This window comes from Leopardus geoffroyi, chromosome A3 (assembly GCF_018350155.1).
Source record: "Leopardus geoffroyi isolate Oge1 chromosome A3, O.geoffroyi_Oge1_pat1.0, whole genome shotgun sequence".
Lineage (NCBI taxonomy): Eukaryota > Metazoa > Chordata > Mammalia > Carnivora > Felidae > Leopardus > Leopardus geoffroyi.
Window position 1 is genome coordinate 65,970,913 of NC_059336.1, and position 12,562 is coordinate 65,983,474.

The following is a 12,562-nucleotide window of genomic DNA, read 5'->3' on the forward strand; positions in this document are numbered from 1 at the left end:
CTGTCCTTAAAATAAGTTACTCTAGGACTTATAACTTAAGGACTCATACGACTCTTTATAACAGGGGTTCCAAACTTTAGTGTGCATCAGCACCAGAATTCACAATCTTCGGCCTCATCCCTAGAGTTCCTGATTCAGGATCTGGGGTGGGGCCTGAGAATTTGTCTTTCTAACAAGTTCCCAGGTGATGCTGCTGCTGGTGGTCTGGAGACCACACTTTGAGAGCCAGTACTTTATATCAACCCTGTGAAATAGACATTATTTCCATTTATAGAAGAGGAGCTGAGTTGTAGAGAGGCCAAATGACTTGCCCCAGGTCACATAGTCAGAGTGCCAGAAGCCCAGATTTGAAGGTGTGGCCCTCACTCCAAAGCCTCTGTTGTTTCCATTGAATCAGCAGTGGCAGGTACACAGCCTTTGAGCATCTCTCATCCAGTCCACCCCAGGACAAGCAGTATTAACCAAGCATAGCATATCTGAGCACAGACATGGCCTTGGGCTCCTTCACACACTGCTCCCCACAACCATACCTACCCATCAGTGGGAGCCGAAATAAGTTATACCTATACCTAAAATAGAGACATTACCAAAAAGCGGTCTGTTAACATCTGAAGAGCCCTAGCCTGAGCTCCAGTCCCCACTGCTTCAGAGAGAAGTGGTTGGTGGATTTGGAGCCGTGAGAAGCACAGCCATCCCAAACAGTGCTGGAACAGCATGGATAACCAGTGAGTCTTGGTTCAGCACGCAGGCAGGGGCAGGATCCTTGGCTAGGGGCCCTCACCCATAACTTTTAAAATTTAGATGACATTAATAAGGAGATTTTTTAAGGCTGCCATAATCTATTCATCTCTGCTATATTTTACTCAAAAATTAGTTATTCCATTACAGCAGAGTTTTATAAAGGTCAAGAGTGTTCTAAACTATATATGGTAATGATCAAAGTAAACTGATTATGTCAGGTGTGATTATCCTGTCTTCTAAAATAACCCCCCCCCCACCACCACCACCTTGTGCATGTTTCTCCCAGCCCACACAATGTCTGGCCCTCATCACCACCACCAACAGATATTTAGTCTGTTGCTATTATGTGTATAGGGAGATCTCTTGTTTCTTTGAATGTTTGCTTTGAATGTTTGTTCACAGCCTAAAAGGAAGGGCAGGATGAATTACGATTTCGTATGTCTTGAGTCCCATAGTATTTAGCAAGACTTTGTGTGTAGTAGATACTCAATAAAAATTCGTTATCTGAAAACACAGATCTTTTCTTTTTTAAATTTGGGAAAAAGAAACAATGTAATGTCCATAAGCATACGTATAATATGGGTGTATATGTATGCATCTACCTTGTATATCTGACATGAGAGTGAGTAGGGTGTGTGTGTGTGTGTGTGTGTGTGTATTTAAGTGATGGGTGACTTTGCATTTCAGATATGAAATGGACATGTGATGGGGTTGAGGGGAAGATTGGGGCTGAGGTCACATGCACATGGTTGAAAAGAGCTTTGGTAGGGAAGGTGTATGTATGTTGGAGGTGGGGAAAAGTAACTGTCCAGGGCTGTCTGGCCAAACCAGGAAGCAGTTACAGGGAGCATTTATGTTTATTACCTTGAAGGGCCTTCCTGGGTTTTGCCTTCTGGATTGTTTTAAAAGGAAAGACTTTGTGGTACTTGACCATCTCCACCTTGGAATCTTTATAGAGAAAAAAGAAAACTCAATTTTCTCTGCACATTCCTAATGCCTGTGTTTCTATATGAGTATGCTTGTAGTCATGCTATCTTTTTTAAAAAATAAGACCACCTGTGTAGCCCCCTGGCAAAAGGAGGAAGAAAATTTCATCCAACAATCTGTCTGGAGACAAGAACGCTTTCCAAGATATTGAATGGGTCTTCAATGAAACTGTATGGGATTGGAAGTCAGTTTCATGCAGATACACAATGATGACTCAGTTAGCTATTGAAAGCCATTGGCCATGGTTGGGCAGGTTAAATGAAGTAGATCAACAAGAACAGATCATTTAATGGTTAAAAACTTGAACCTAGGGCCCCTAGAGAAAAACAAAAGAGGTTCCTTCATGATGTCTCCTGTCCTGGCTAATTAGTATACATGCTTTGAGCAGGCCATTTTAGTTTGGGAATAGCATATAGATGTTGGGAGCATAAGAAAAGGAATGACATCATCTCTGTCCATTTTGGCTTGATGATGCCCCATGGTGGGCAAGACTGGGGCTGGTTAGAATAAAAACTGGTCATCTTTGGGCAATTCCTAGATGCCAAGGTTTTTCCTTTCCACAGTAAGTTTTAAAGTCATGTATTAAAAACAGCTATGTAATTGGGAAGCTGACTGCACCTAATAAAAGGCTTAACAGAAGAGGCAGAGTCCTCTCTTTGGAGCCTGTTTCATTAAATGTCAAGGGTAAGGAAATTCAAAACCAGTGAATGTTCCTGCTCTGCACTGAAAATGGATTTGGCTGGAGTCAGTCTCATGGCCTGCAGGAACCATACTTTTGTTCTGCTTAATGTGGGTACAGACTTTAGCCGTAGTGCTGGATTGGGAAGTTCCTCATTGACAGAGATTGCTTAATATTCAGTTATGTTCTAGAGTTCAAACAACAAAAGAAAAGAAAACAGATCCAGTTTATCTTTTGGGTGGATATGAACTTCCCAGATGGAGCAGAGAAACCCCCTAAGGACAGGCTCCTGGGAAGAGCCCACCTCCCTGCCTAAGCACAGAGAAGAAGGTTTCCCAGCACCTGATGGACCATTGCACTCCACTGGGCAGTGACTCTGGATATGCAAAGGTCAGAGTTTTCCAAAAGGTGTTAAAAGTCATTATTGTGTTACATTAGAATAATAATGTCTTTGGAAGTATTTTAGATAGTTATTCTTTGGAGGGAAAGCTATTTTGCCCCATCCACTGGAGGTGGGAGAGGAGAATGTAAAACAGCATGTGAACTCTACTGATGTGTTTACTTAAGGGCTGAGAGACAGGGAGAGACACCAGGGGTGTGCGTCTTTCATGGTAAAATCCCTGATAGTCTCAGTGTAAGAATGCCCAGGAAGCCAGTGGGGGACGGATGAGGTGACTCACTCTGGTGGTGACCTCCTGGCAGTTCAACTGAGAGTCCAGGTGAATCGGGTCAGTAGAGGTTACTTGTATGATAGCTGGTCAGCCTCCACGTTGCTCAGCAGGAGAATTCCAGTGTTTTCAGGCACATGTTAGAGGACTCTGAGTTCCATAACCACTTTTCTCTCTTCCTGCCATCTGTTACAGAAAAACTCCACTGGGATGAGCACCCTCACTTCTAGTAGGTCTTATTTACATTTATCCATAGCTGCTGTATAGACAAGAAATTTGGTGAAAAACTTGAAATTCCATTACCATGTTGGTTTTCAAAATTTGTGTTAGGGCTTTTTGCTTTTAAAACAAGGACACAAAATATAGAAGAAACAGAAAGCTATATATACAAGGTTAATGAAAACCCCTCATTCCTACAGCATTTAAATCCTGAACAGAGAAAATAGCAAGCTGTAGTAATCACTTCCTGCAAAGAAAACTGTAATTATGGGGCCAGTTAGTCTTCCTAAGGGGCAGCCTTGGAGTAGCAGGGACACCGTTTTGAATATTTGAGAAAAGAGTGGGGTTCTCTGTGAAAGGGACATGATCGCATGCTGCTGGGATTGGACATGATCGCATGCTTCTGGGATCGCATGCTCCCGGCCTCAGTTGTCCATGGGGATAGCCCAGTTCCCTCTCCTGTGTGGAGCTGGGAAACACCCAAATCCAGTAGTCACTGCTGACTGTCTTGCCAGCAGGGGACCAACTTATGTTCCTGGGAGAAGCTGGGGGATGGTGGGTCTGCTTTCACATTAGCTTCCAGTCCCAGCTGCCTACTTAATATTAAGGGACATAAGATGTCTTGGAGTAGTAAGTAGCTTAAGGATGTGGGCCAGGATGGAGTCTTCTGTACAGAGTGAAAGAGTAAGGGAAGGAAAACCATGAATAAGCTGCAGAAAGGAGTGGCCAGATCACCTGCCTGGAGGATGAACCTCCCTTGTGACTCCATGGTTGTGCAAGAGTTGTGCAATGTTTGGTCAGGGTGGAGAGGCCTTGGCAAAGGCATTTGCACTTTTAACAGATGCCTGTACCCTGTAGGTAAACAGGGGAAACGTGGGTAAAACATGTTGGTAAACATGGGGAAAACAGGTGTAAAGAGTTCTTCACAGGGGCACCTGCGTGGCTTTGTCAGTTAAGCGTCCTACTTCATCTCAGGTCATGATCTCATGGTTTGCGGGTTCGAGCCCCGCATCCGGATCCGGCTCTGTGCTGGCAGCTCAGAGCCTGGAGACTGCTTCAAATTCTGTGTTTCCTTCTCTCTACTCCTCCCTCTCCCTCTCTCTCTCTCTCTCTCAAAAACAAATAAACATTAAAAAAACTTAGAGTTCTGCACAGCATTCTAGGAGGAAGAAATTTATTGCCTTATCTAGTCTAGCATATTTTATTTGTATTTTCTGGGAGTTTTACCCATAAACATCCACTTTAGGGAAGGCACTGAATGGAAACCCTGGAAGATTAAAGGAGAAGAAAACACCTTTATTCCTGCCCATGAGAGCTGCAATCTAGTGGGGGCTGGGTAGGGGGAGACAGGCATGCAGGTGGTCATAGTCAAGGCAGGAGATGGTAAATGCCATGATGGGGAATTGGTGAGAGATGATTCTAGGGGTTCTGGAGAGGAGAAATGGGATAGAGTGGTGGTAACCATGTAGGCCCTGGAGCCACATAGCCTGTGCTCAAGTCCCGGATCTGCTGTTTATTAGTGGAAGCATCTTGGATAAGTTGCTTAAGCATTCCCTACTCCTGTTTCTTCATCTGCAAAATGGGGGTCATTCTAGTAGAGTCTATGTCAGAGGGTGTGTCCTAATGGCTCGTAACATTGGTCTTAGCTCCAAGACATGAAAACAGGGTTTGTGCTGCTTGAGTCAGTGAATGATGACCTCCAGCCTCAGTTTCCTCATGTGTCCATCAGAGGGACCTGATCCGACTAGATACATGCTAACATCGTGTGTACTCTAAAATGCTGTTGTTCTGGGGCGCCTGGGTGGCGCAGTCGGTTAGGTGTCCGACTTCAGCCAGGTCACGATCTCGCGGTCCGTGGGTTCGAGCCCCGCGTCGGGCTCTGGGCTGATGGCTCAGAGCCTGGAGCCTGTTTCCAATTCTGTGTCTCCCTCTCTCTCTGCCCCTCCCCCGTTCATGCTCTGTCTCTCTCTGTCCCAAAAATGAATAAACGTTGAAAAAAAAAATTTTTAAATGCTGTTGTTCTGTGATTGAGTATACATTCAGTGCCAGTGGTGTGCTGGTCCCAGTACTGTGCTGAGCGCGGTGGGAAAGAGAAAAAGTAGAATATATGGCCCCAGCCCTCAAGGAGCTATAGTCTAAGAGGAGAGAGGACATTAATATTCAGGAGAAAATTAGAGAGTGAGAGAATATTAGAAATTTAAATCTTGGTGGTATGGGTGGTAAGACAATAGGAATAGAGAATATCAAGGGGACCAGAGCAGTCAGGAGATTTGTAGCAGCCATAAATCCAACACAAAGACTGTAGACGGCAGCTCAGACCAGTTGACCAAATCCCAAGATTCTTCAGCTTGGAACACCGCATTCATATTTAAAGTAGAACTGTAGCAAGACCAGGGTTACACATCAGGATGGAGACGGGACAAAGTCTAGAAAACTCACTGGTTTTCCAGATCTTCTTAGACAATCATTCCGGGAGAACATAGCAGCTGGCACAAAGTAGGCATAAAACAATCATGTGTTGCACGACTTGTGGGAAAAAAGCCCAGCGCTGTGCCCTCCCGAGGCTTCGAACGGCCCCGGGCATCCTGGTGGTGTTCTCAGCCCCTCCTCTAGAGGGCAGCGCTCAGAGGCAGCCCTGCAGAGCCCTCCAGCCCCAGCTTTGTCAGAGGTCGGTTTTACCTCATGCCTACTGAACCATCCTTATCAGAGATGAGTCCACCTGCTCCCTGAGGCTTCCCCACCTCTGCCCAGCAGCGTTGGAACTTAGGTTTTGAGGAAACTTGTCAATAGCCTCCAATTTCTCCTGCAGCCTGACTATCCCATAGTACCTCAAGGTAGATATGCAGACTGGGCCTTGAGTGCCCCTGACCTACAAAGGCGACAAGAGACTTAACAATACTTGGCAAAGGGGTGCCTGGGTGGCACAGTCGGTTAAGCGCCCGACTTCAGCCAGGTCACGATCTCGCGGTCCGGGAGTTCGAGCCCCGCGTGGGGCTCTGGGCTGATGGCTCAGAGCCTGGAGCCTGTTTCCGATTCTGTGTTTCCCTCTCTCTCTGCCCCTCCCCCGTTCATGCTCTGTCTCTCTCTGTCCCAAAAATAAATAAACGTTGAAAAAAAACAAAAAACAATACTTGGCAAAGACCGCCGTGTGACAAAAGAGTGGTGCAGACAAAAGAGAGGTCACCCCAGCCAGGGAATGTGGGAGAATGTCCTTGGAGGGGTGAGCTGGGGGCTTGAGGAACAAGTAGAGGCCAAGTCAGCAGATAAGATGGGTAGAGGCATCAAGTATTTGTATCCCCCCTACTCTCACTCCCATACTTCCTCCTCACTAACCAAACATGGGAGGTGGCAGGGCCAGTTAGATCTGGCGCTTTATCCTGGGGGATGGATATGAAGTGGATATGACACATGAGTTTCAAGAATGAACTCCCTGGCCTCCCTCGGTCACTGAGAACTTCTGCTCCCCATCCCCCCCACCCCAAGCCGTCAGTGATGGCCTGGCTCAATAGACCAGTTGTGACACCCTGGCTTCAGATGCACAGACCACAAACCCTCGCACACAGCTTTCTGCTGAATTCCTTTCACGGTAAAGAACCCAGAAATCTTGGTAATCCCTGTCAGTACACTTTATTTATGTAGCACCCTCTGTGAAGGCACAAGCTTGTATTACATTTGCCATCAGAGCACCCGTTGACACAAGCACCCACAAAGATAGGGAGGACAGATGCGGTCACACAGGTTCAGAAGAGTGAAAGGTACAGTGAGCTGGCCTTACGACCCTTCAGAGAAAATCAGAGATAAAAAATGTTCAGAACTTGAGCCTGCCCTCCAGGCCAGTATTCTAAGCACCTTTCTTCTCTCCCAAATTTTACCCTTGGCTCATCCCCCACCCCCTCCCTTCCTTTCATAAAAAAAGTTATTTTTTTCCCAAATAAGCAAGATGGAATCAAACTTTGCAACCCCAAATATATGAAATAAACATTATTCCTAATAAGCCTCTGGGAAAGTGCTCACCTTTGAACTTGGCCAAGGATTATGGAGGAAAGAAAACGTCTTAAGAACTTGATAGAGTGTTAGAGCTTCCTGGATTTTTAAAGTCAAGTTACATATTACATTTCCTTAATAAGGGCAGTTCCAGAAATCCTTCCTGGGTGATTAGACCCTGTCCTAAAGTGGAGACCTCTGGCTGGGGATGCTGGTTTGGGGATCATCATCTGGGTGCTAGGCAACATCAGGACAGGAGGTACCGTTTCTAGAATGCTCCTTCTTTCCTGGGACTCAGCCTCTACTCTGGATCCTTACAAGGCAGGAGAGGAGCATGGAGGTTATTCTGCAGAACAGGAAGATACTCAAGGGAAGCTGGCAGCTAAAAGCAATAGAAGTCAGGAGCCCTCCCTCTATATGGCAAGTTTTTTTTTTTCCCTGGAGACTTGCTTGTTCATTGACCTGTGCTCATCCCTATTTCTATCTCTAAGAAAATTTTAAGAATAGTAAGATTTTTCATTAAAAAAAAAACAAAAAAACTTTCCCTAAAGCTAAAAGCACCACTGGCTATCTGGATAGCCTCTGCCTGCTTCTTAATGGGATAGTATACATTTTAATTTCTCCAGCCATCCCTTCACAGCCAGGAAGTTCACTTATAGGCATCAAGATGAATCATTCACAGTGACTTAAATCCAACTAAGAATGTGTAACTGCTGACCATATTTTGATTGAGGTCCCGGAACATATGTGCTTCCCTGCTTGTTGTAACATGTAGAAAAAACAGGAATATTTTCATCGTTTCCCTTTTCTTAAAACTTTTCCTCCAGTGTTTCACCTTAATGCTTTTGATCACGCAAGAGTCAAACAAGCTCAGTGCTCACCACTCCTTTGATGTGAGCTGTACCAAACACTCCCAGTCCACAGAAATCTGGGGTGAAATCCTAATTTATGGAATCCAGAAGTGCAGATGACCATTTCTTTTTTTTTTTTTTTAATATTTATTTATTTTTGAGAGAGAGTGCGTGCGCATGCAAGTTGAGGAGGGGCAGAGAGACAGGGAGACACAATCCAAAGCAGGCTCCAGGCTCTGAGCTGTCAGCGCAGAGTCGGATGCTGGGCTCGAACCCACGAACCACGAGATCATGACCTGAGCCGAAGTCGGATGCTTAACTGACTGAGCCGCCCAGGCGCCCGAACAAATGACCGTTTCTGTGCAGTTACTGCCTCACGGCAGAGGGTACCTCTCTCTTCCCTCAATTCCTTACACACAAAGCTAGGCACAAGAAGATGTTTAGTATGCCACCCTGAATTGAAACTGTCCCCCACACAGACTGTCTCCTATCCAACACCTGTGTAGCATGGCTTATCTTTTAAAATAAGCCATCCTGCAAAGAGCAGGTTCCCTGGTGGCCTTGAGGTTTGTCGGAGGTTCTCTAGAACTGGCAACTCAGCGGTGACCTCAGAAGTCTTGGCTCTGGCAAGGCAAAGTCTTTGCACTAAAACAGGCTCAGCGCCCATGGAGATAATCACCTCTTGTAATATCCACACAATCATCTCATTGTCAAAACACGAGGAATGCAAAAATAGAAGAAATGCCACAACAGGGTTGCCCCATGTTCCAGCGGACCCAGGATTCTGCCTCTGGCCGAGGGCACCTTGGGACACCTTGGGAGGCACGGTCCCAAACATTGTTCTGGAAGCCAGCCCCGATTGGTAAGGCCTGTGCTCCTAAAAACCTGAGCCAAGCACCTCCTTATTAGACCTCCCCAGGCCTGTTGTGCTGCATCTTCTCGAGACCCCTTTACCACTTCTTTTTCATGGCCAACTCCTGTTTGTCCGCACAGTCTCACTGAGAGAGCCCTCCGTGAGGCTCCCCTTCTCCCTGCCTTGGGTCACGGCACCTTCTCTGCTCCCAAGAGCACTCACTGCTGACTTCTGCAGCAACACCTGCAGCACCGCCCAGCCCACGGTGTGCCACAGACATGGATCGAGGCTACATGTACATGTGTTACTCCGCACAAAAGCTCAAGGAGGCCAGCACTTTTAGAGTAACTGTTTTGTAGGACACTGAGGTTTAGAAAAACCTGAGGGACTCTTGCTGGGTCACAGAGGGGGTGTCTGAGCCCCAAAGCCCAGGCGGTCCACTTGGCCGTGGTTTGTTTATTTGTCTCCCTCACTAGACTGTCAGCTGGTTGAGGGCAGAGCCCTGTCTTTCCTTCTGTATCCCCAGTGCCTGGCACAGGGCGGACACTCAGTAAATGTTCAGTTAATGAAAGCTAAAAGCTCGCCAAACATAAACGCCAGATGGGATTTAAATTCCAGAGAGCCACACTTCTATCAAAAATGCTAAACTGCAAAGGAGTACTTGCCCTTTTAGCCAAGTAAATAGTGGCTTTGTAGACCTCTGGCTGCTTTAGAACTTTCTTCCAGGTGCTACAGAGTTGTGGGGTGTGGCCCACCGCAGCGGGTATAGGACAAATGGGTTTGTCCCAGTCTGTAAGTCAATCAGAAGTCACTCAAAGCTGCATCTGGCATTTTAAAAAATAATTAGGAGAAACAAGTAAGCAGGACAGAAAAGAACATTTCTTAGTTGATTCCGGAGGAATGGGCCTTTTCCTTCCACACGCTGGCGGCCTGGTTGGGACTATTCCAGGCATAGCTGAGAGCCACTCCAAAGAGCCACTGGGGGTTACACAACCACCCTCCGATCAGGTCTCCCCATACTAGGGCTAATCTTCTAAATCATTTAATCGAACACTGTCCGGCTTCTGAGGCCTCAGGGACTCTGGGGCTGTTTCTTCCCTGGGCTTAAAGTCTTTCTCTGCTGCTGACTCATATGTTAATTATCGCTTTCCACAAAGTAGAATTAACAGTGCTGCTGCACTCGCCTGCCCAGATGTCATACAATCATTTTTATCTGCCGAGTTGGGACTGAGCGTGCAGGATGGCTGAGGCAAAACCAATGGGCCCTTCTTGAGCATTCGGGGTAATGGGCATCAGAAACATAGAAACCATCCTTGGCTCTGTAGCCATGATGGAAGAGGCTTCTGGGGTGCTCCGCTCCACCCAGGAAACAGAGGGTTAACTGCCCAGTCTTTTGCCCAAAATTGTGGCCAAAGAGTTTCAGTTTGCTGTCACCTGTCAGCATTAATGGACAGAACTGGTGTTTCACAGAAAAAAATAGCAACTTGTTTTCTCTTTGACTGCTGGGCTGGATAATGAAGTAAAAATGACATTATCTCTAATAAAAGTGATCTGCAGAAATCACTGATAAAATATCAGTAGCAGAGATTTGCCATTAGCAGGTTAGCCAGATAAGGGGAGCAGCTGGGTTCTATTAACCCCCTCCTGGTCTGGTGTGTGTGTTGAGGGGGTGGGATTGAGGTTTGGGGACTAGATTTTTAAACACTGACATTTGGGCTAATGGAGGATGTTTATTCCAAAGTGTGGGTCCTTCTTGAACCCTTCTTGCTGACCTCCAGGGTATTCATTGGGTTTTAAATTTGTTTGGTTTTTGTCTCTTAGGATTTTTGTCTTTAGAAGCTTTTTTGGGGCAGGGGGATGGCTTGGCCCATTTTCTCAAGTTGCATCACTAAAGGGGTGGAACCCTGGCCAACTCCTGGCATCTTCTTTGTTTAAAATCTGATTCCAAGAAGGGCATCTATACATGTGACGTGAAAGCCCCAAGAAGGGCATCTATACATGTGACGTGATGGGTGGTGTTGGGCAGCAAATTGTTCTGTTGTGCCAAGGAACTGGGATCTGACACAGAAACCTCCCCGGTCTCATCTGGTGCGGGGGGGTGGGGGGCACCTCTGTCCAGGCTTGCGCATTGTCAGTGAAAGCTGAGTGGCATTTGGCTCACTGAACACCCCCTGTGATGAGAACAGCAGGCACAGCCAGCACCTTCAGTATGAAGACAGGGTATGGGGACCTGTTTCCTGGGACAGTGAGGAGTCATCGGATGTTAGGTAACCTAGTGAGGAAGACAGTCACCATCGTTCCTCTTTATTAACTCCCTTTCTACTCAGAAAGAACCAAAGCATTAGAAATTTGCAGTCCTGATCCTATAACTGGGGGGGGTGGGTGGGGGGTGGTCTTGGCTGCTTTGGCCTTCACTCCAGCTTGCCATCTGAAAGAGATGAAACTCTTATTTTGCCGTCAGAGAAGGCCCATAAGATAAGGAACAATAAGGTGATGCTACCTTACAGGTTAGTACTGATCAGCTCTCCATGTGTTCAGGACAGGGGTGGGGGATCAGGGTGGGCTGGGTAGAGTGATCAGAAAAATCGCCATGGAAGAGGTGGTTCTGAAAGTATAGGGTTTGGAATATAGGAGAGTAAAGATCACATTTCAGGTGGAAAAAAATAACTGGGTGGCAGTTAGGGGTGCTCAGTGATGGGGGGGCAGTATGGAACGTGGTCTGGCTGGAGCAGGTAGGGTGCTGCTGGCTTCCAGGAATAAAGATGAGAAGGCAAGGTCGTGGCTAGGTGACCTCAAGGGAGGTCTAGAGCTTGGGCTTCATCAGGAGGGCAGTAGGGAGCCACTCTCATTTTTAAACAGGGCAGTGACATGCTGAAATGGTCTGGGGGCAAGGGGAGTGGACTGGAGAGCTGTTCCTTCCCCTGAGGTCTGATTGGAATTGTATCCTTCTCAATCAGGAAGCAAGGGGAAACAGCCAGAAGATGGGGGCTGATGTCTTTGAAAATAAACAAAGCACCACTGGAGCCAGAAGAGGCGCACACCCTCAGTGAAGTTTGTTTTTCGTCCCACGGGTAGCGTTTATGAGTTACTGTTTAGCAAGCATGCCTTGCTGAGGTCTCTGTGGGCTGAGCCAAGGCTCCAGTCCGTGGTGGCACACAATTTGCTGCCATATTTAGAGCTCCTAATAAAGGGACTCATTTCCCCTGGCATTACTTCCAGGAGGGGTTCTCATACTTGCTGTCCAGCATGGCAAAAGCACATCCAGCAGAAGAGGGATCCAGGTTGGGTTCTGCCCTGCCCACCACCTGGCACCTCAGACACTACCAGTCAGTGGGGTAGGCAGGTATCTGATCATCAGACTTTATTTCCCTGTCGTTTTGTTGTTGAAAGCCCTCCTCTGTGCTTGGCACCTTGTGGATACTCAGTGGTGTTTGTGGAATGAATGCATCTCCGCACTCTGACTTCTCCAGCCTGGTACCTGCTCCAGCCTGTCTCCTGACTCCCAGCCACCCCGCCCCCACATTTCTTCAGCAGTATCTTTTTCCTTGTCATCCCTCCTGCCCACCGATTGCCTCCCTGT

General features: G+C 46.9%; 1 protein-coding gene across 3 annotated transcripts in view; it reads left to right on the forward strand.

Moving 5' to 3' along the window:
- Window positions 1–12,562, forward strand: part of EPAS1 (endothelial PAS domain protein 1) — an 84,737-nt gene that overhangs the window by 22,088 nt on the left and 50,087 nt on the right. Inside the window, exon 1 of one of the 3 annotated variants that reach the window (XM_045445932.1) lies at window positions 2,775–2,797. The exons of the other annotated variants lie outside the window; for them this stretch is intronic. Coding sequence (XP_045301888.1) covers window positions 2,790–2,797 — 8 coding nt within the window. The 5' untranslated portion in view covers window positions 2,775–2,789. Of the gene's footprint in view, window positions 1–2,774; window positions 2,798–12,562 lie in introns of those variants that run through there. 3 annotated transcript variants of the gene reach the window in all.